The sequence below is a fragment of the Trachypithecus francoisi genome, unplaced genomic scaffold, assembly GCF_009764315.1.
Source record: "Trachypithecus francoisi isolate TF-2019V2 unplaced genomic scaffold, Tfra_2.0 Lachesis_group20, whole genome shotgun sequence".
Lineage (NCBI taxonomy): Eukaryota > Metazoa > Chordata > Mammalia > Primates > Cercopithecidae > Trachypithecus > Trachypithecus francoisi.
In genome coordinates, this window is record NW_022681466.1 from 13925936 (window position 1) to 13948567 (window position 22632).

Consider the following 22632-nt stretch of genomic DNA (forward strand, 5'->3'; position numbering starts at 1 on the left):
TGAACCCTAATCCAGTGATTGGCATCCTTATGAGGAGCGGGAAATTTAGAACCTGAGACACACGGAGGGAAGGCAGTGTGAAGACCCAGGAGGACACCCCACGGTGCCGGCAGCCAAGAAGGTCATGATGCGCCGTGAACCCCGAGATGCCAAGGATAGCTGGTGATCACCAGAAGCTATCGAGAAGCAAGGAAGGGTCCTTCTCTGCAGCCTTCAGGGAGAGCTGGCTGTGCTGACACCTCGATTTTGGACTTAGGGTCTTCAGAACTGTGATAGAATAAGTTTCTGTTTTCAAAAACCACCCAGTTGGTTTTTGGTTTTGTTTTGAGAGGGAGTCTCGCTCTGTTGCCCAGGCTGGAGTACAATGGTGCAGCCTCGGCTTACTGCAACCTCCACCTCCTGGGTTCAAGCAATTCTCCTGCCTCAGCCTCTGGAGTAGCTGGGGTTACAGGTGCCCGCCACCATGCCTGGCTAATTTTTGTATTTTTAGTAGAGACGGGGTTTCACCATGTCGGCCAGGCTGGTCTCTAACTGCTGACCTCATGATCCACCTGCCTCAACTTCCCAAAGTGCTGGGGTTATAGGCGTGAGCCACCGTGCCCGGCCAAGCCACCCAGTTTATGGTCATTTATTACAGCAGCCCTAGAAAATGAAGACACTCTTCAACAAAACGAGGTATCAGGGTGTCCCCAGGGATCCCAAACTACAAGTGGTTGGGCCAAACCATAGACAGAATAACACCTGTATGGGGTTAGCAGCCAAGCAGGAGGTAACAGAGGAAAGAGGGAAACGCCGACAGTGCTAAGACCAGAGGACCCAGAAAATAGCCTCAAAAGTAAATAAAGGTCTTGTTTGGACTAACGGAGGCAAGATGGCGCAGTTCCAGGTTCTTCACCGTCAACTTTCCCGCGCCCGGGAAACACGGGTGGACTGGCAGGCGCAACCCGACCTCCTACGGAGAAAAACCGGAACCCGCCTAGCCACGCCTACCAACCCGCCTATGTCCCGCCCACTGCCCTCCCACTCCGGGGCCCAGGACATAATAGCCGCTCCCGGCGGGCGCGCGGTGCGAACTTCCTTGGCCCCTGCTCGTGTGCGAATATAGGAACCTCACCCGAGAACGCTGGAGCAACTTCGTCGGCCTCCACCGCCGGAGACCGGTGAACCTCGCCCCTCCTTCACATTGGCAAGTTAATAAAGTTTTTTTTGCCTTGCCTACTTGCCTTTTCTCTGGCATTTGCTCTGGGGGTCGCATTAAAGCAAATCAGGTCTCCCATAGGGAGAAGCGGGGCAGAGTTTTAATGGCTCCTGTCTGAGATTGAGTGCAAAGAGACTTAAAGGAGGGTGCAGGGGAGGCCGAGGCTGCAAGACTCTCAGAAATACCTAACGAAACTTTCAGGAGGGTGTAGGGGAGGCCCGAGGCTGCAAAGTTCTCAGAAATACGTAATGAAACTTCCTTCCAGAGGAACAGCGCCCCCTGCTAAGGACAAAACGGGGAAAGAATCCGGCCGGGCGCGGTGGCTCAAGCCTGTAATCCCAGCACTTTGGGAGGCTGAGAAGGGTGGATCACGAGGTCAGGAGATCGAGACCATCCTGGCTAACACGGTGAAAACCCATCTCTACTAAAAATACAAAAACTAGCCGGGCGAGGTGGCGGGCGCCTGTAGTCCCAGCTACTCGGGAGGCTGAGGCAGGAGAATGGCGGGAACCTGGGAGGCGGAGCTTGCAGTGAGCTGAGATCCGGCCACTGCACTCCAGCCTGGGCGACAGAGCGAGACTCCGTCTCAAAAAAAAAAAAAAAAAGAATCCACATTGAACTGGGCAGCAGGAACAGCGAAGGGAAAGGGGAATGCTCAGGTCCTGGGGAAAGGCTCCAGAAGAGGTGGAAGTCAAAAAGTGCTGCAGAAGTAGCTACACAGAGCCTGCAGTTTCTAATACCGCATGGCAGCAGTCGAGGAGGGGGCCTTGAGGCTGGCCTGTCAGCATTGCAAACACAAGAGCCTGTTCTTAAAAATGAGCAACAGGCTGGCCATGATGGCTCACGTCTAATCCAGGCACTTTGGGAGGCCAAGACAGACAGATCACCTGAGGTCAGGAGCTTGTGACCAGCCTGGGAAACATGGAGAAACCCCATCTCTACTAAGAATACAAAAATTAGCGAGGCATGGTGACACATGTCTGTAGTCCCAGCTACTTGGGAGTCTGAGGCAGTAGAATTGCTTGAACTCAGGAGGCAGAGGTTGCAGTGAGCCGAGATTGCACCACTGCACTCCAACCGAGGTGACAGAGCGAGACACCATCTCAAAAAAGGAAAAAAAAAAAAGAAAAAGCAGGAAAGAGTATTAACATCATACAAAGATAGGTAAGAAAAAGGAAGGCCGGGCACGGTGGTTCACGCCCCTAATCCCAGCACTTTGGGAGGCCAAGGAGGGTGGATCACAAGGTCGGGAGATCAAGACCATCCTGGCTAACACAGTGAAACCGTGTTGCTACTAAAAATACAAAAAATTAGCCCCATGTGGTGGTGGGCGCCTGTAGTCCCAGCTACTCGGGAGGCTGAGGCAGGAGAATTGCTTGAACCTGGGAGGTGGAGGTTGCAGTGAGCCGAGATTGTGCCACTGTGCTCTAGCCTGGGTGACAAGAGTGAGACTCCATCTCGACAAAAAAAGAAAAAAGATGATCTGAATAGCATTGCAACACTGAAGGTGCTCCAGACACACAGGCCCACTCAGCAGGAAACACTGTTCCATAATATTTCATAATGAGATAAAAGATACTCAGAAGATGACAGAAGCTGTGAAAGAACAGCATAAATCAGAAATAGAAAAGCCCAGGCCAGCCTCAGTGGCTCACGCCTGTCATCCCAGCACTTTGGGAGGCCAAGGCAAGTGGATCACTTGAGGTCAGGAGTTTGAGACCAGCCTGGCCAACATGTGAAGCCCCGTCTCTACTAAAAATACAAAAATTAGCCAGGCGTGGTGGCGGGCGCCTGTTATCCCACCTACTTGGGAGGCTGAGGCACGAGAATCGCCTGAACCTAGGTGGTAGAGGCTGCAGTGAGCCGAGGTTGCACCACTGCACTCCAGCCTGGGCGATAGAGCAAGACTCAGTCTAAAAAAAAAAAGAGACAAGCCCAGAAATGTGGTAACTAGACAAAAGGAGGGTGTAAAAAATTGCCTGTGGAGCTCAGAAATGAATTCTAAAGAAAAAACATTTTTTTAATGAAGACGAAACTGTAAGAAGTGTAAAAGTGAGTAGATACCATGGAAAGTGCAGTATTTGGAAACAGATGACAGAAAAGAAAAAAGCAAACACGGAGAGATGAAAAGGCATTCTGACAATTGAATATGGCAAAGAAGACTGAACTTAGAGCTGATGAAAAGCCATTCTGACTTGGGCTGGGTGCAGTGGCTCACGCCTGTAATCCCAGCACTTTGGGAGGCTGAGGCAGGTGGCTCATGAGGTCAGGCGTTCAAGACCAGCCTGGACAACATGGTGAAACCCCGTCTCTACTAAAAATACAAAAATTAGCCAGGCGTGGTGGCAGATGCCTGTAATCCCAGCTACTCGGGAGGCTGAGGCAGGAGAATCACTTGAACCCGGGAAGCGGAGGTTGCAGTGAGCCGAGATCGCGCCATCGCACTCCATCCTAGGGGACAAGAGCAAAACTCCATCTCAAAAAAAAAAAAGAAAAGGCATTCTGACCATTGAATATGGCAAAGAAGATCCAAGTTACACACAGCTGGAGTCCCTGTTTCCGTTATCTGTTGCTGCATGACAGATCTCCCAAACTTAAGGTCCCCATTCATCACTCCTTGTGTTTCTGTGGGTTGGCTGCATGGTTCTGCTTTTCTTTCTTTTTTTTTTTTTTTTTTTTTGAGACGGAGTCTCGCTCTGTCGCCCGGACTGGAGTGCAGTGGCCGGATCTCAGCTCACTGCAAGCTCCGCCTCCTGGGTTTACGCCATTCTCCTGCCTCAGCCTCCCGAGTAGCTGGGACTACAGGCGCCCGCCACCTCGCCCGGCTAGTTTTTTTTTGTATTTTTAGTAGAGACGGGGTTTCACCGTGTTAGCCAGGATGGTCTTGATCTCCTGACCTCGTGATCCGCCCGTCTCAGCCTCCCAAAGTGCTGGGATTACAGGCTTGAGCCACCGTGCCCGGCCGGTTCTGCTTTTCTGACCGAGGCTCCTCAGGTGGTCACAGCCCCGTAACATCTAGAAACATCTGATGGTCTATGTGGCCTTCTGTGTCCAGCAGTTCATCCCGACTGTCAGCTGGGGCTCCTTGGTTCACCTGCACATGTGTCATCCAGGAGGCCTAGCGTGCACCTGTAGTCCCAGCTTCTTGGAAGGCTGAGGCTGGAGGATCACTTGAGCCCGGGAGTTGGAGGCTGCAGCGAGCCATGATCATGCCAGCACACTCCAGCCTGGGTGACAGAATGAGACCCCGTATGTTAAAAAAAGAGGCTGGGTACAGTAGCTCACACCTGTAATCCCAGCATTTTGGAAGGCTGAGGCAGGCAGATCACCTGAGGTCAGGAGTTCGAGACCAGCCTGACCAACATGGTGAAACCCTGTTTCTACTAAAAATACAAACATTAGCTGGGCGTCGGGGCAGGCGCCTGTAGTCCCAGCTACTCGGGAGGCTGAGGCAGGAGAATCACTTGAACCCGGGAGGCGGAGGTTGCAATGAGCCGAGATCACGCCATTGCACTCCAGCCTGGGTGACAGAGCAAGACTCCATCTCAAAAAAAAAAAAGAGAAGGAAGTGGGGAGAAGAACGAGGGGGAAGGGACCCCATGAGTATAGCCCAGGAACAGATGAGTTCTGCACCTCTCTCTCACCTCCCCCGGGTGCTGACCCCAACCCTTCAGAGCCCTGCTCCCCCTGCCCCAGCTCCTCCTGCCCCATCCCCCATGCCTTGCCATTCTCCAGCCTGGCTTCCCTGTCCCCTGTGCCTTGCCAGTGCCTCTCAGCCTGGCTGCCCTGCTGGGCCCCTGTATGTGAAGAGCTGCTGCTCAGTGGCTCCCTGCTGGCCGGAGCCATCCCTCCCAAGCTGAGCCACCAGCGCTAACCTGCTGAGTAGCAGCCCTGTTTCGTAGCATATCTCCCCTGCTGTGCAAAACAGTCACTGCAACGGGGAGTTTCATTTGGCATAACATAAAGTACACATTCCGGATTTAAGGTTCCTAGGAAAAATAGGAACAGCAACTCCCACAGTCTCCACAGGCTGAAAGGGAAAGCGTCTCCCCTCTGTGGACATGCCATGTCATTCATGCTCCAGCAGCCACTTCTTCCTAACCTCTCCCTGTTTACCCCCCAGATTTTTCCTCTGTTCCGTGCACTAGGTGCAAACGGCCTCCTCATTGAGTATGAAGACATGTTTCCCTACGACGGCTCTCTGAGGCTGCTGAGGGCCAAGTACGCCTACAGGTAACACTGCCTACAGGTACCAACGCCCGTGGCAGGGACGGGCGCGGTGGGAAAGTGGGGCAGGGGAGGTTTCGCAGGGCGGGAGGAGCAGCAACCTGGAGGTGCGGGTGGAACAGTCAGGAAATGAACAGTGGTGGGTACATTACTTTTTTGTCTTTTTAAATTCATCTCTTTAATTGTAAAAAATAATCATAAAATGAAAACAAAGTTTCATTTCAGTCACTGGAGAGAATTTGGAAACATTTAAAGGGTAAGTAAGCATCAGCAGCGTCCCCTACACGGAAAAGCTGTATTTCCTGTCTCTGTCCTGCAGGCGTTTCCTCTGTTGACGGGAAGGCCTGGAGAAGACTGGGCTAGAGAAGGCTAGAGAAGGCCTCCGCATGGGGAGAGACTGCTCTTCAGGCCACAGTTGAGCCTTGAGTTAGAGAAGTGAAGAATTAAAGGGGAGAAAAATCAATAAAATCAGGTGTGGTGGAGATGGGAGGCCCTTGCTCAGCGTTAAAATCACAGGTCTCTGTGAAAATCAGTGACAGCCCCAAAGATAAATGTGCAACGGACACTAACTGGCCGATCCCAAAGGAAGAAACAAAAAAGGCCAATAAGCGTATAAGAAAATGTTAAGGCCAGGCGCGGTGGCTCATGCCTGTAATCCCAGCACTTTGGGAGGCCAAGGTGGTCAGATCACTTGAGCTCAGGAGTTCGAGACCAGCCTGGCCCACATGGTGAAACCCCATCTCTACATAAAATACAAAAATTAGGCCAGGCGCGTTGGCTCACGCCTGTAATCCCAGCACTTTGGGAGGCCGAGGTGGATGGATCACTTGAGCTCAGGAGTTCGAGACCAGCCTGGGCAACACGGTGAAACCATCTCTACATAAAATACAGACATGAGCCATGGATAATGGCATGGACCTGTAGTCCAAGCTACTCGGGAGGCTGAGATAGGAGGATGACTTGAGCCTGGTGTTAGGTTTTTAAAGGGAAGGCAAGGGTTAAAGAAAGAGAGGGTGGCTCTACAGCAACACACGTATGTTGCAGAAACCTACAGAGGTGGGGACCAGCTTGATGCCAGAGCGCACCGCCGCTTACAGGCTGGGCACTTCCAGGCCTGGACAGGAGGGCTGGGCAGTAGGGCTTGCTGCCCGGAAGATGTTGAGAGACGTTCCCGTGGTGAGGCAGGTGGGTCCTTGTTCCCGGCAGAATCTGATCAGGATGTTCCTTCACTTGGGTCTTTGCCCAACAAGGTGTGGTCAGGATGTTCCCAGGCCGTGTGGTCAGGTGGTCGGGATGTTCCCAGGCCGTGTGGTCAGGTGGTTGGGATATTCCTTCAACCCAGCAAGGTGTGGTCGGGATGTTCCCGGCTGTGTGGTCGGGATGTTCCCGGGCCGTGTGGTCAGGTGGTTGGGATATTCCTTCAACCCAGCAAGGTGTGGTCGGGATGTTCCCGGCTGTGTGGTTGGGATGTTCCCGGGTGTGTGGTTAGGTGGTCAGGATGTTCCTGGGCCGTGTAGTCAGGATGTTCCCGGCCCTGTGGTCAGGTGGTCGGGATGATCCCAGCTATGTGGACAGGTGGTCAGGATGTTCCCGGGCCATGTGGTCAGGTGGTCGGGATGTTCCTTCAGCCCAGCAAGGTGTGGTCGGGATGTTCCTGGGCCGTATGGTCAGGTGGTCGGGATGTTCCCGGCCATGTGGTCAGGTGGTCGGGATGTTCCTGGGCCATGTGGTCAGGATGTTCCCGGCTGTGTGGTCAGGTGGTCAGGACATTCCCGGCCGTGTGGTCAGGTGGTCAGGACGTTCCCGGGCCGTGTGGTCAGGTGGTCAGGACGTTCCCAGGCCATGTGGTCAGGTGGTCGGGATGTTCCTTCAGCCCAGCAAGGTGTGGTCGGGATGTTCCTTCAGCCCAGCAAGGTGTGGTCGGGATGTTCCTGGGCCGTATGGTCAGGTGGTCGGGATGTTCTTGGGCCATGTGGTCAGGATGTTCCTGGGCCATGTGGTCAGGATGTTCCCGGCCGTGTGGTCAGGTGGTCAGGACATTCCCGGCCATGTGGTCAGGTGGTCAGGACGTTCCCGGGCCGTGTGGTCAGGTGGTCAGGACGTTCCCGGGGCGTGTGGTCAGGTGGACAGGATGTTCCCAGGCCGTGTGGTCAGGTGGTCAGGACATTCCCGGCCATGTGGTCAGGTGGTCAGGACGTTCCCGGGCCGTGTGGTCAGGTGGTCAGGACGTTCCCGGGCCGTGTGGTCAGGTGGACAGGATGTTCCCGGGCCGTGTGGTCAGGTGGTTGGGATGTTCCTGGGCCATGTGGTCAGGATGTTGGGCAGGATCTTGGGCAGACCGAAGCCCTGTGGAATGTTTCACTTCAGCCTGGGTCTGGAAAATGGTAGGGGGCTTACAAAATGGTCCAGTTTGGATTAACACCTGGGAGCCAGAGGCTGCAGTGAGCTGATATTGCACCACTGCACTCCAGCCTGGGCAATGGAGCCAGAGTTTGTCTCAAATAAAAAGGAAAAAAAAAAGGAAAGAAAGAAAATGTTAAACCCTCATAGTACTCAAATCAAAGAAACTAAATCAACAATGCAACACCATCCTGGCTACCAAACTGGTAAGGCTTCTAAAAAAATTGTAAGACTCGGGCCGGGCGCGGTGGCTTATGCCTGTAATCCCAGCACTTTGGGAGGCTGAGCAGGTGGATCGAGACCAGCCTGACCAACATGGCGAAATCCTGTCTCTACCAAAAAAATACAAAAATTAGCCAGGCGTGGCCAGGTGCAGTGGCTCACGCCTATAATCCCAGCACTTTGGCAGGCCAAGGCAGGTGGACCATGAGGTCAGGAGATCGAGATCATCCTGGCCAACAGGTGAAATCCCGTCTCTACTAAAAATATAAAAAGTTAGCTGGGCGTGGTGGCAGGCGCCTGTAGTCCCATCTACTGGGGAGGCTGAGGCAGGAGAATGCCCGGAACCCAGGAGGCGGAGCTTGCAGTGAGCCGAGATCACGCCTGGGCGACACAGCTAGACTCCATCTCAAAAAAAAAAAAAAAAAATTAGCTGGGTGTGGTGGTGCACACCTGTAATCCCAGCTACTCAGGAGGCTGAGGAAGGAGAATCGCAGGAACTCAGGAGGCAGAGGTTGCAGTGAGCCAAGATCACGCCACTGCATTCCAGCTTGGGTGACAGAGCAAGACTCCATCTCAAAAAAATAAGAATAATAATAAATACAATAAATAAATAATTGTAAGACTCTGTGTTGATGAGAATGAGAAAGAGGAAAACTACCTGCTGGTGAACGTAATGTGACGTCTGTTCTGGGAGGACTTCGGCTCCATGTATCAAAACAACCCACACCCCATGCAGCCCACATGTGGTTAGACCAGAAGAGAGGAACAGTGAGCCAGGGTGTTGGCCTGCGATGAGATGATCAGGGGTTTGCATTTTCTTCATACTCTTCTAGTTTTCTTCCTACAGTGAAGACGTTCTGTCTTTTGATGTGAAAAAGTAAAGTACCAGCGTTCCTTTGAAGCTTGAAACAGGAATATTTAAAGACTTTACATAACTCATAAATCGATAGAATGGATTAGCCTAAAATGGTTCAAACGCATATAAAAAGTAGAAATAGCTTTTTTTTTTTTTTTAGATAAATTCATAAATGACAGCTCATTTGTGAAAAACAAAGAGGTTGACCCGGAGCAGTCAGCCCTTCCCAGGATGTGACCCTCCGGCAGAGGACGTGTGCCCCAGGGATGATTTCAGATTGAGGCCCTGTGGTGGGCCTGCCCTCGGGCAGCTGCTGACCTGGCTCTGGGTAGACTGTGGCTCCTTCTGTAGCACTTTTTTTTTTTAGACAGAGTCTTGCTCTGTCTCCCGGGCTGGAGTGCAGTGGTGCAATCTCGGCTCACTGCAAATTCTGCCTCCTGGGTTCAAGCGATTCTCCTGCCTCGGCCTCCCAAGTAGCTGGGATTATAGGTGCCTGCCACCAGGCCCAGCTAATTTTTGTATTTGTAGTAGATACGGGGTTTCACCATGTTGGCCAGGCTGGTCTTGAACTCCTGACCTCAAGTGATCTGCCCACCTCGGCCTCCCAAAGTGCTGGGATTAACGGCGTGAGCCACTGCGCCCAGCCTTGAGTAGTTTCTTGTAAAATGTGATGACTTCATTTTCTTGTTGAGGGTTGAAAAGCAAACTGTTACTTGAGGACGTGCTAGAACATCATCTTCCCAAATTTTAGAGCAGGTACCTTTCCAGAAACCAGGATATCTATCAAGCTTTGTGGAGTGAGGGCCTCACCGTTTCCCAGAGAGCCCCCTAGGGTCTGATGAGGAAGGGCTCGGGGCGTGTGGACATCACGTGCTGCCCACGTGAGCCTCTCTGCATGAATTTTGTCTCTCCAGCCCCTCTGAAATCAAAGAGATCCTGCATCTGGCTGGACTCAATGAGCTGGAGGTGATTCCCTTGGTGCAGACATTTGGACACATGGAGGTGAGTGGCAGGATGGAAGTTACTTGTTACCTAGTGCCAGGCGTGGAGTCCAGGGGCTGCAGGCTGGGCCAGGCTTGTGCCCAGGGGTAGGTGTAGCGGGCCTGTGGTTGGGGTGCAGGCAGCGCAGCTCAGCACAACACAGAGAGGACTTTGGTCTAGGAAGGAGCTGCAGGTTGGGGCAGGCTATCTGCCTGAGGAATGGAAGGAAAGAGCCAGAAAGGGGGTCCTGGAGGCTGGGAGGTGGTTTCCTTTTTTTTTTTTTTTTTTTTTTTTGAGACGGAGTCTCGCGCTGTCACCCAGGCTGGAGTGCTGTGGCCGGATCTCAGCTCACTGCAAGCTCCGCCTCCTGGGTTCACGCCATTCTCCTGCCTCAGCCTCCCGAGTAGCTGGGACTACAGGCGCCGCCACCTCGCCCGGCTAGTTTTTTGTAGTTTTTAGTAGAGACGGGGTTTCACCGTGTTAGTCAGGATGGTCTCGATCTCCTGACCTCGTGATCCGCCCGTCTCGGCCTCCCAAAGTGCTGGGATTACAGGCTTGAGCCACCGCGCCCGGCCGGTGGTTTCCTTTTTAACTTGTATTCATCAGAATATTACTATGTGAGGTAAAACACAGTATTAAAGAAAGAAAAGGTGCTTTTCAGGCCAGGTGCGGTGGCTTACACCAGTAATCCAGCACTTTGGGAGGCTGAGGCTGGCGGGTCAGGAGTTTGAGACCAGCCTGGCCAACATGGCGAAACCCTGTCTCTACTAAAAATACAAAAATTAGCTGGGTATGGTGGCGGGCACCTGTAGTCCCAGCTACTCGGGAGGCTAAGGCAGGAGAATCGCTTGAATGTGGGAGGTGGAGGTTGCAGTGAGCCAAGACCATGCCACTGCACTCCAGCCTGGGTGACAAGAGCAAGACTCCATCTCAAAATATATATATATACACACACACACACACATGTTCTTATATATATATACACACATATACACACATGTATGTACACACATATATACATACATATATACACATTCTTTTTTATATATATACATACTCTTATATATATACACACACACACACACTCTTTTTCACATCTGTATCAAACAGGAAGCGATGCAACATTAACCACCACAGTTTGATTTAATGGCTCTTAGGTTCCATTTATTTCTCTAACAGATACACCATTTTGGTTTCTATTTCCACACACCGCGGGGGGGAAGGCTGTTTTCACTTACACACGCCGGTGTTCTGGCCATGCCACCGAAGTTCCTTCCCACAGCTTGGTCCTCCGGCCTTTCTAGTTGGTTCTCCCCGTCACACTCTGCCCTAGGACCTGGCGTGCGCTCTTAGCCTCCTGCCACCTCTCTACAGAACGTCTCTCCCAAGGCCACCAGGGTCCTCCAGGTCACTAAGTCCAGGGATGGTTTTAGTCCTTTCCGGCTGGACCCCTCGGTAGCTTCTGGCATCCCCAGCGGCTCTCCTGAGCCCCACACTTTCCGGCTTCCCCCTGCCTCTGACTGTGCCTCCTCGGTGTCTATTTGCATTTGCCTCTCTGTAGCTGGCGGTCCCCAAGGCTCCTCTCGGCCCCTGTCCCACGCGCTCTAAACGGTGCCATCTCTGCTCCTGCTTTCTCTTCATCTTCATCTTCCTCTTCCACTTCTGTCTACACCTCAGCAACTCCAGACCTCCTGGGTTACAGACCCTCATCCCCAGCTGCCTGCTGGTCACTTCCACTGAGGGGCCTCCTCCAGCCTCTGGTGTGCACACCAGAAGCAGACCAGCCACGGTCAGCACCACCACCCGCCCGCGCCCTGACCCATGTTGGTCCTGCTGCTGCTGCTCCTCCTCCTCCTCTGTCATGCAAGCACCACCCCTGTCTAAACCACCACTGACTCGCCATGAAACTCTCTTAACGGTTCTCCCAGGGCCACTCTGCCCCTCCGTGCCGCTCTCCCCACCGCAGCAAGTCACAGCACAGCTCTGACTACTCACACCTGCCATCTCCTTAAAAGACACTGTTGTCAGGGCAGAACTGATTGCCACAAACCAGGTGGCTTAAGACAACAGAAATGTTCTCTCAGTTCTGAAGACCAGACATCCAAAATCAGCATGTCAAAGGGTTGGTTTCTTACTGAGGAAGACCCTCCATGTGTACATTTGCTATTAGTATACCCTTGTGTGCTAGTTTTTGAGACAGAGTCTCGCTCTGTTTCCCAGGCTGGAGTGCAGTGGTGCAATCTTGGCTCACTACAACCTCCGCCTCCCAAGTTCAAGTGATTCCCCTGCCTCAGCCTCCTGAGTACCTGAGATTACAGGCACGCCCCACCACGCCCGGCTAACTTTTTGTCTTTTTATTAGAGATGGAGTTTCAAGTTGTTGGCCAGGCTGGTCTCGAACTCCTGGCCTCAGGTGATCTGCCTGCCTTGGCCTCTCAAAGTACTGGGATTACAGGCATGAGCCACGGTGCCCGGCCTAGTATACCTCCTTGGTATACTAGAAATAACTGCTTGTGTGTATTACTCATTTTTTTCAACTTGAGTTTTTAAGGTTCTTTATATGTCCTAGATGCAAGTCCTCTGATGGAATTTGCAGGTATTTTCTCCCAGTGTGGAGCTTACATGCTTTTGGTGTCATTTCTGAAAACTTGTTGTGATCACCAGATCACAGAGATTTTTCTTGTATTTTCTTCTAAAGTTTAACTTGTGTGCATTTTTCATTTAGATCTATGATCCATGTTGAGTGTGGTATTTTTATTCTTTCTCAGAACCCTTGAACATTCAAGTTGTCTTGAGTCACAGTCTCACTCTGTCACCCAGGCTGGAGTGTGTGGCACAATCACAGCTCACTGCAGCCCTGAACTTCTGGGCTCAAGCAATCCTCCCACCTCAGCCTCCTGAGTAGCAGGGACCACAGGTGTGCGCCACCACACCTGGCCAGTTTTTTTATTCTGTGGAGATACCAGGTCCCACTGTGTTGCCCAGATTGGTCTTGAACCCCTGGCCTCAAACAGTTCCCCCACTTCAGCCTCTTGGAGTGCCAGGATTACAGGTGTGAGCCATTGCACCTGGCCCCATTTTGAGTTAATTTTTTTGTTTATTTTTCTTTTTGTGAAGAGTGAGGTCTCACTATGTTGCTGGGCTGGTCTCAGACTTCTGAGCTCAAGTGATCTTCCCGCCTCTGCCTCCCTAAGTGCAATTTTTTTTTTTCTTTTTCTCGAGACAGAGTTTCACTCTGTCGCCCAGGCTGGAGTGCAACAGCGTGATCTCGGCTAACTACAACCTCCACATTTCGAACTCAAGCAATTCTCCTGCCTCACTTCCCAAGTAGCTGGGATGACAGTGCCTGCCACCACACCTGGCTAATCTTTGTCTTCTTCATAGAGATGGGGTTTCCCCATGTTGGCCAGGCTGGTCTTGAACTCCTGACCTCAAGTGATCTGCCCGCCTCGGCCTCCCAAAGTGCTGGGATTACAGGTGTGAGCCACCACACCCAGCCTCCTTTCATTCTTAGAATATATTCATAGTAGTTTTCTTGAAATATTTGATAAATTCTATATGTGGGCCCACTGAGAGTCAGAGTCTGTGAACTGGATTCTACTTTCCAGTTTATTTGCACATCTCAGAATTTTTGGTTGAGAACTGAACATTTCAATGAATACATTATAGCAAAGCTGAATGTTTACTCCTTTCCCCGGTGGCTGGTGATGGTCGTTTTGTTGTTTTCTAGCAAGTGGTCTGCATTTAACCTGCAGGACCTGCCCCGGGCCGTGTGTGCTCACTGATGTCTGTGCTGAGATTTTTTGGTTCTTTTTTTTTTTTTTTTGAGACGGAGTCTCGCTCTGTCGCCCAGGCTGGAGTGCAGTGGCCGGATCTCAGCTCACTGCAAGCTCCGCCTCCCGGGTTCACACCATTCTCCTGCCTCAGCCTCCTGAGTAGCTGGGACTACAGGCGCCCGCCACCACGCCCGGCTAGTTTTTTTTGTACTTTTTAGTAGAGACGGGGTTTCACCATGTTAGCCAGGATGGTCTCGATCTCCTGACCTCGTGATCTGCCCGTCTCGGCCTCCCAAAGTGCTGGGATTACAGGCTTGAGCCACCGCGCCCGGCCTGGTTCTTATTTTTACGTTTTATCCTGGCTTCCTAGGGTCACCCCTCTTTCTTCATAGCTGGTCGTCAGCCGAGGGTTTGGGCAGAGGTTGTGCTCCCACACCTTGAGCCCACAGGCCTCCTCCCCTTGCCACAGGGCTATGTGTGGGCGGTGGGGGGTGCACCCCCAGGTTTGCGCAGTTCCCACCTGGCCCTCACAGGTACCTGCACGTGTGTGTGGCTGCTGTCAGCCAGGCCTGAGGACAGTGTGCAGCACCATCTGGCTTTGTGTTTCCAGGGTCACCCATTAAATCTCCAGCCAGTCCTGGCTCTCCCCAGCAGGGACTGACCCCTGGCAAGCGGAAGACTGGGTCTTTTCTCCAGTTGCTATTTCTACTGACAGTGCCCTCAAAAGGGGTGGGTTTTTACCCAACCTCAATTAAGTCTGCCCCTTTGGCAGCAAAGCTGTGGTTTCCACACTGAGGGGGAAGGGGGCAGTGAGCAACCATAGGCCGAGGCCACAGAGTCTCTGTTCCTACGCAAAGTTATAGTGGTATTTCCTACATACACGTTTTTCTCTTTTTTCTTTTCAGAGACAGGGTCTCTGTCACCCAGGCTGGAGTGCAGTGGCGTGATCATGGCTTACTACATCCTCAACTTCCTAGGCTCCAGTGATCTTCCTGCCTCAGCCTCCCAAGTAGCTCGAACCACAGGCAGGTGCCACCACACCCGGCCACTTTTTTTTTTCTTAAACTGATTTTCTTTTTAAAAAATTTATGGTTGGGCACAGTGGCTCATGCCTGTAATCCCAACACTTTGGGAGGCCAAGGTGGGTGGATCACAAGGTCAGGAGATCGAGACCATCCTGGCTAACATGGTGAAACCCTGTCTTTACTAAAAAAAAAAATACAAAAATTAGCTGGGTGTGGTGGCAGATACCTGTAGTCCCAGCTACTTGGGAGGCTGAGGCAGGAGAATGGTGTGAACCCAGGAGGCGGAGCTTGCAGTGACCCGAGATCGCACCACTGCACTCCAGCCTGGGCGACAGAGCCAGACTCCATGGGGTTTCACCATGTTGTCCAGGCTGGTCTCAACGCCTGAGTTCAAACATTCTGCCCACCTCAGCCTCCCAAGGTGCTGGGATTACGGGACTGAGCCTCTGTGCCTGGCCTAATGTTTTTGTATTATCCGTAGATTTGAAACAGAAGCCCCAGGTGGGCAGAAGGAGATGAGCCCCGTCCTCCGCCCCCAACGTGAGCTCCTGTCTCTCCACAGTTTGTGCTGAAGCATGCGGCCTTCGCCCACCTGCGGGAGGTGGGCCCCTTCCCCTGCACCCTGAACCCCCACGAGGCAGAGTCCCTGGCACTTGTGGGCGCCATGATCGACCAGGTTCTGGAGCTGCACCCAGGCGCCCGATGGCTGCACGTCGGGTGTGACGAGGTGGGTGCCGTCACCCCAGCTCTGCGCAGGACACTCTCCCCTATCATGGCTTGTCCTTTTAAATAGGAAAATCGTCCAGGCACTGAGGCCTAGAGCCAGGCTTGTTCCCCTCAGGGAGCCCCGTCCAGCATCTTCTCTGGGTGGATGGACGGCCTGGCACGGGACAGCCTGCAGAGCCCAAGGGAGGTGCCCTCATGTCAGATGAGACCACCCCGGGCAGCTGGGTTGGCAGAGGCCTGTGGGTGGTGAGCAGGTTCACACCCCAGGACCAGCAGTCAGCGCGAGTCAGGGTGCAACTCGAGGGACACCCTTTTGTTGCTGAGAGGAAGGAAGTTCTGCATTTGGACCCTAAAGCACCCACTGGAAAAGGTGGTCCCCAGGCGGTGCCGGAGATGTGCCCCTTCCAGCCCAGTGAGTCCCCACCCTCGTCCCTCCCTCCACTCACTGGACTCCAGCTCAGTCAGGGCCTGAGCAGGATGTGGAGCTGAAAGGACCAGGGTTGGTGCCCACGGGGCTGGGAGGTTCTGCAGGGCTGTGGCTCATGGGGAACCCAAGCTAAACATTTTAGCTCCAGAAGTTTCCTTTTTTTTTTTTTGAAGGAAATCAGAGTGTGTAAAATGCACATAAGTTTTACCATTCTAACCATTTTAAAATACAGGCTGGGTGTGGTGACTCACGCCTGTAATCCCAGCACTTTGGGTGACCAAGGTGGGTGGATCACTTGAGGTCAGGTGTTTGAGACCAGTTTGGCCAATGTGGTGAAACCTCATCTCTACTAAAAATACAAAAATCAGCTGGGTGTGATGGCGGGCGCCTGTAATCCCAGCTACTCAGGAGGCTGAGGCACTAGAATTGCTTGAACCCGGGAGGTGGAGGTTGCAGTGAGCTGAGATCATGCCACTGCACTCCAGACTGGGCGACAGAGCGAGACTCCAGCTCTAAATAAATAAATAAACAGGCCGGGCGTGGTGGCTCACACCTGTAATCCCAGCACTTTGGGAGGCTGAGGCAGGTGGATCACGTGAGGTCAGGAGTTCAAGATCAGCCTCACTAACGTGGTGAAACTACATGTCTACTAAAAATACAAAATTAGGACAGGCATGGTGGCATGCACCTGTAATCCCAGCACTTTGGGAGGCCAAGGCAGGTGGATCACAAGGTCAGGAGATCAAGACCATCCTGGCTAACACGGTGAAACCCCGTCTCTACTAAAAATACAAAAAATTAGCCAGGCGTGGTGGGGGGCGCCTGTAGTCCCAGCTACTCGGGAGGCTGAGGCAGGAGAATGGTGTAAACCTGGGAGGCGGAGCCTGCAGTGAGCGGAGATCAAGCCACTGCACTCCAGCCTGGGCGACAGAACGAGACTCCATCAAAAAAAAATTTAAAAAATAAAAATATAAAATTAGCCAGGTGAGGTGGTGGGTGCCTGTAATCCCAGCTACTCGGGAGGCTGAGGCAGGAGAATCGCTTGAACCCAGGAGGCGGAGCTTGCAGTGAGCCAAGATGGAGGTTGTGCCACTGCACTCCAGCCTGGGTGACAGAACAAGACCCTGTCTCCAAAATAATAAGTATAAACGTCAGCACCTCTTCCACACATTCATGGTGTGGATGATCACCCCAGACTGAAGCTTCGCACCCACCCCCAGCCCCCGGCGACCACGGTCTGCTTCCCATCTCGGTGGATCTGTGCGCCTGGGCATTCCACGGGCACCAAGTCACACAGTGTATGACCTGTGTTCCTCTGGGCCGTTGGCCGCCAGAGATTGGCTCTCTGTGGAGGCCGAGCCGTGTTCATGGTGGGGGACGCTGCCCTATGCTGGTCCGTCATGGGGGATGGACCCTTGTGGTCTCCGCTTTGGCGGCTGTGAGAAGAGCTGCTGTGAACATTCACAGGAAACGTGGAGTAGAACTTCAGGGCTCAGTGAGGAAGACAGGGACATGCTGGGGGTGGTAAGCAAAGGCCCCGAGCCCCTCCCTGGCCTCCTCCCCACAGGCAGTGGCCCCTCTCTGTCAGGATACGGTGTGAACCCTGGACCCTCCCACCGGTGTGCAGGGCTGCCAAGGCAACCCCATCCCGCTCCCCCCTTGCAGGTCTATTACCTTGGAGAGGGGGAGGCCTCGCGCCGGTGGCTGCAGCAAGAGCAGAACAGCACAGGGAAGTTGTGCCTGTCACACATGCGGGCGGTGGCCAGCCGCGTGCAGGCCCGGCGCCCCAGCATGACACCCCTGGTGTGGGACGACATGCTCCGAGACCTGCCTGAGGACCAGCTCGCAGGTCGGCCAACGGGGCTGAGGGAGGGGTGGGCCACTGACCTGCCCAAGACCCACGGCTTCAAAGAAAGAAGGTGCTGTAGGAAGTGGGCCCCAGGGTGAGCCCCAGCCCCGCACAGACCTGCCACCACCACCTCCTGCATCCCCGACACCGGGTCTGAGTCGTTTCCCTAGAAGCCGTGGAGGTTTGGGCAGGAGAGCACAGGCCTGCCCAGTGGCCTAGAGGGCTTGGGAGTGACCCGCCCTCGTGGCAGCCTCTTCCAAGGCCAGCCCTGCTGGAACTGGGGGCCGAGGTTCCCGCTGGCAGCTCCTCTAGACCCTGGGCCCTGCTCACTCTGCCTGAGGCTTTGGGATGAACTGCTGAGCACCTTTCTGGGCCAAGAGGTGGTACTCAGACACCTGGCCCTGTTCCGCACAGAGCCCTGAGGTTCAGTGAGCCCCATGGCAGAGCTGGGAGCCAGGATGTCCTAGGGCCGTGCTGGCCTGGCAGCTCCCACCCATGCATGGCCATGCAGACGACTTAGAGTGACCTCCATTCAGCCACGTGCTCCAGCTGTGCCTGTGGCTCATGGCCTGGTAGAGCAGCAGTGGGAGCAGGGTCGCTGCAGTGGGCGCTGGCTTGGGAAGGCGCTGTGTGTGGCTGTGGCATTCATTGTCCAAACCCAGCATAGTGCCAAGTCTGTTTTAAAAAGATATCTGTGCTCACACTTTCAGGCAAATCGAGAACAGGTGGGTCCGAGGGGCTGAGGGTGTGGTCCGGGTATCTCACCAACCTCACGTCCGCTCTGTCTGCTCCATCTGCAGCATCCGGGGTGTCGCAGCTGGTGGAGCCGGTGCTCTGGGACTACGCGGCCGACCTGGATGTGCACAGCAAGGGTCAGTGCCAAGTTGGGGGTGTGTTGTCGTGGCCACATGACTGGGAAGGCCATCCCTGGCCCTGTGACCCTGCAGCCCAACTGTCCAGCCTAAGGCCTGCATGGGTAGAGGCCAGGGCACAGCTCCAGCAGACCCCAGCCCATGGCGCCTCGGGATGGCCGCCCTGCACCGGTGCCTCACCTCCCCATTCTACCAGTGTTTTCCACCAGTGTTTTCCAGTGAGCAGGTGAACCAGGGGCCACGTAAGCTCTGGAGTCTCCCCGATTGGGACCCAGGCTGGCCGCGTACACTCTGGAGTCTCCCACGCTGGGACCCAGGCCTGGCTGTCACAGGCGGCTCCCATGTCGGCTCTGGGTATAGCCCCGGGAGACATGTCCGGGGCCATGTCGGCCACCTCCCCGGGAGCCACTCACCTGTTTGCTTTCTCACTCAGTCCTCCTCATGCAGAAGTACTGGCGGTGTGGCTTTCCGCGGCTGTGGGCAGCCAGTGCCTTCAAGGGCGCCACGGGGCCCAGCCAGGCCGTGCCCCCCATCAAGCACCACCTCAGGAACCACGTGCAGTGGCTGCAGGTGGCAGGCAGCAGGCCCACGGACTCACTGCAGGGCATCATCCTGACCGGCTGGCAGAGGTAAGCCCTGGCCAGTCAGAGGGTCCAGGGCAGCTCTGGTGGTCACCACATCGGCCTGTCCAGCGTCTGCTGAGGGCCTTCCCAGGTCGGTCAAAGGGGAAGCAGCCCAGGCCTCTGAGAAGAGCTGCAGGAGACAGCCATTTGGGGTTGGGCCCTGCACGCCAGAGCGGCCACAGCGGGATGCTGCTCATGTGTTCAGGGTCACAAACACGTGGTCCCCAGCCCCCATGCCGCCCGTGTGCACTGCACCTGAGGCTGTGTGTGTATGTCTTGCTTGTGGCACAAGGAGGGGTTTTGGTTCTTTCAGGATTTCACTCAGTTGCTAGAAATGCCATCTCTTTTTTTTTTTTTTTTTTTTTTTTGAGACGGAGTCTCGCTCTGTCGCCCAGGCTGGAGTGCAGTGGCCGGATCTCAGCTCACTGCAAGCTCCGCCTCCCGGCTTTACGCCATTCTCTCGCCTCAGCCTCCCGAGTAGCTGGGACTACATGCGCCCGCCATCTCGCCTGGCTAATTTTTTGTATTTTTTTAGTAGAGACGGGGTTTCACAGTGTTAGCCAGGATGGTCTCGATCTCCTGACCTCGTGATCCGCCCGTCTCGGCCTCCCAAAGTGCTGGGATTACAGGCTTGAGCCACCGCGCCCGGCTAGAAATGCCATCTCAATTCAGACCCCACGAGAAGGTTCTCGGGTCTTGCACAGGAAAGAATTCAAGGCTGAGCGCAGTGAGGGGAGGTCACCAAAAGGTGCCCAGTGACAGAGGTAGGGCCCTTGGAAGGCCAGCACAAGCGTGCCCGGCTCTGTTTTCTGTTTTTCTCATATCAGGGTCTTGTCTGTGTAAACACTAAGCTGTGCTATCTGTGGGTGGGCCAACAGTGTGACAGAATGTGTCACTCCATGGGCTGAGCACGGTGGCTCATGCCTGGCCAACAGTGTGACAGAATATGTCACTCCATGGGCTGAGCACGGTGGCTCACGCCTGTAATCCCAGCACTCTGGGAGGCTGAGGCAGGTGGATCACCGGAGGTCCGGAGTTCGTGACCAGCCTGGCCAACATGGTGAAACCCCATCTCTACTAAAGATACAAAAATTACCCAGGTGTGGCAGCATGTGCCTATGATCCCAGCTACTCAAGAGGCTGAGGCAGGAGAATCACTTGAACCCAGGAGGCGGAGGTTGCAGTGAGCCAAGATCACGCCGCTGTACTCCAGCCTGGGCGACAGAGCAAAAGTCTGTCTCAAAAAAAAAAAAAAAAAAAAAAGAATGTATTACTCTATGGATTTAGAGAAAACTGTCCTGGACATTTCAGTGTGTAGCCTATGGAAGCCCAACTGTGGTGACCTAGAAGGCACATGCTGTCGTGGGTGTGGGGATGCCAGGGCTGTCCGCTGTTGTAGGAGTGGCCCCTGCAGGTGTCCAAGCGCTTCCTCAGCTGTAAACATCCCGTGACTGTGGGTCCTGCCTGGCAAGAATGGGCCTTGTTAGTCTCATGAAGGAGCTGGGCCTCCGTGGCGTCACCCTCCGTGGTGTCACCCTGGTGCTCCCAGGTCCCTGCTCCCCTGACGACACCATGTGAAAAGCAGAGCTACAGATAAACCCCTGGTCGCCGGCCAAGTCCTGACCTTGGGTCTCATCTCAAGTTAGAGGGTGGGGGGCAGATGGCGCAGGTGCCGTGGGCTAGGCAAGCGGCTGGAGGCAGGACCCCGCCAAGGGCCCCGTGCCCTGACCCACAAGGCTCAGATTCGGATGGAGTTAAGAATTTCATGGTGGGGACCGCAGAGCCTGGTGGGCCAGCCTGCTACGGGGCAGCTCACAGCTGCCATGCATGTCCAGAGCTGGCGGCGGCTCTTTAGAAGCTTCCAGATAGTTCCCACTGTCTTGTTGGGATACAGCTCTGTCTGCATAAACCAGGACCGTCCGTAGAGCAGGGCGAGGCTCCTCCTCCCCAGAGGGCGGCACATCCTTCAGGCGAGCCTGGGGCTGTGGCGTGAGGCATCGCCCAGCCTTCGCCTGTGCTCACACCTCACAGCTGAAGAAACTGAGGCACAGGCAGGTGGAGGCACCCTACCCGGCAGTGGGGAGCTCCGACTCCCACCCCAGGCCAGGCTGAGGTCCCCCAGCCCTCGCTTGGGACAGATGCTGCCGGTGACCTGCTGCCTGCCAGGCCTGACCTTGCACTCTCCTCATGGGGTCTTGGGGAAAAGCTGCCACCCCCACCAGCCAGACAGGAGGCAGCCGAGGGAGAGGGTGAGGCAGGAGAGGCCCTAGGAGCGGGGTGTCAAGGGCAGCCCCCAGGAGCAGGAGCCCTTTTCTCAGAGGCCAGAGGTGCTGGGGGAAGGGACAATGACCGGCCACTCACCCAAGGCCCACCCAGAGTTCCCGTGGCTCTGGAAAGATCACAGCAAGGAATCCCCACGCTCTTCACTCGTCCGGTTTCTAGAATGGAGTTGATGTGAGAGCCCTGCCACACAGAACCCGTCTTGGAAACCCTGGGCCCCGTGGGTTGAGGGGATCAGGCTGCCCCCACGGCCCTGGAACAAGAGCAGGGATGTCCCGAGTCAGGGCACCTGTGTCAGGCTGGTGGGGGTGGGCTGTGGAGCTGAGCGCCCCTCTCCTGGACCCAGGTACGACCACTTCTCTGTGCTATGCGAGCTGCTCCCTGCAGGAGTCCCGTCCCTGGCCGCCTGTCTACAGTTGCTTCTACGCGGTATGTCTGGTCTGGCCACCCCAAGCCCCGCCGGCCCCTCCCAGAAAGACCCAGAGAGCAGGAGGCCAAGCACCCAGAGCTCCAACCACCCTGCTGGACCGCGGTGGTTCTCACAGCAGGAGGATGGTCTCACCGCCCCAGCTCAGCCACCTGCCTGCCCTGAAGTCCACCCAGGCCGGGCCTGCACCCAGGTCTCCAAGCCTAAGCCTAAAGCAGGCTGGAGAGTGACGCGGGACGCACCCCTCAGACACAGTGAATCCGCAGAAATGCACGCAGGTCGGATGTGGGGAGCAGCACCACCTTTGCTGCACACACATCCTGCACACCTGGCCGAGCAGGTGTGGGGCGCAGGTGCCCGGCCCTGGAAGGCCCTGCACCCTGGACCCAGTACTTAGACTTCGAGGTTGCCTGAGGGAGCAGGAGGACCTATGGGCAAGGGCAGGCCCTGGGAGCCCCTGGGGGTCAGCAGGGGGCTTGGCCAGATGAGCCGTGTGCATGGAAACTCACAGGCCACACAGGAAATTAGTGACCGCGTGGTGCTGACACAAAGAAAAATGGCCGAGACGTGCTGAGAGCAGGACCCCCAGGCGTGGCGGCCCAGGGACGGGGGTGCGACCAGTGAGGACGCAGAATGAGACCAGATTGACTTAGCTGCTGAGTCTAAACTGCTTAGAAAAGGGCAGAAACGATAAAAAGACACCCACATGCCCCACAGGAAAGAGCTGCGTTGATATGGACGATA

The 22632-nt window shown here is 54.7% G+C and overlaps 2 protein-coding genes across 17 annotated transcripts in view; both read left to right on the plus strand.

Moving 5' to 3' along the window:
• HEXD (hexosaminidase D) overlaps positions 1 to 22632 on the plus strand; it is a 26877-nt gene that overhangs the window by 2029 nt on the left and 2216 nt on the right. For 3 of the 8 annotated variants that reach the window (XM_033181695.1, XM_033181696.1, XM_033181701.1), the window contains exons 3-9: positions 5322 to 5431; positions 9818 to 9905; positions 15247 to 15411; positions 17503 to 17686; positions 18487 to 18558; positions 18992 to 19187; positions 21808 to 21890. In XM_033181695.1, the coding sequence (XP_033037586.1) occupies positions 5322 to 5431; positions 9818 to 9905; positions 15247 to 15411; positions 17503 to 17686; positions 18487 to 18558; positions 18992 to 19187; positions 21808 to 21890 (898 nt within the window). Of the gene's footprint in view, positions 1 to 5315; positions 5448 to 5744; positions 5898 to 9817; positions 9906 to 15165; positions 15412 to 17502; positions 17687 to 18486; positions 18559 to 18991; positions 19188 to 21807; positions 21891 to 22632 lie in introns of those variants that run through there. The other 5 variants (XM_033181697.1, XM_033181699.1, XM_033181698.1 and 2 more) reach the window with 5 other exon arrangements.
• Positions 6295 to 8165, plus strand: LOC117066387. Of its 9 annotated transcripts, XM_033181705.1 has the most exons (5): positions 6295 to 6733; positions 6915 to 7024; positions 7097 to 7277; positions 7374 to 7444; positions 7484 to 8165. In XM_033181705.1, the coding sequence occupies exons 1-5, from the start codon at positions 6461 to 6463 to the stop codon at positions 7842 to 7844; spliced, it is 996 nt and encodes a 331-aa protein (XP_033037596.1). In that variant the 5' UTR covers positions 6295 to 6460; the 3' UTR covers positions 7845 to 8165. The 9 variants fall into 9 exon arrangements, 2 of the variants coding, with proteins under 2 accessions (XP_033037596.1, XP_033037597.1); XR_004430314.1 differs by lacking the exon at positions 7374 to 7444; XM_033181706.1 differs by lacking the exon at positions 7374 to 7444 and having other exon boundaries at positions 7097 to 7245.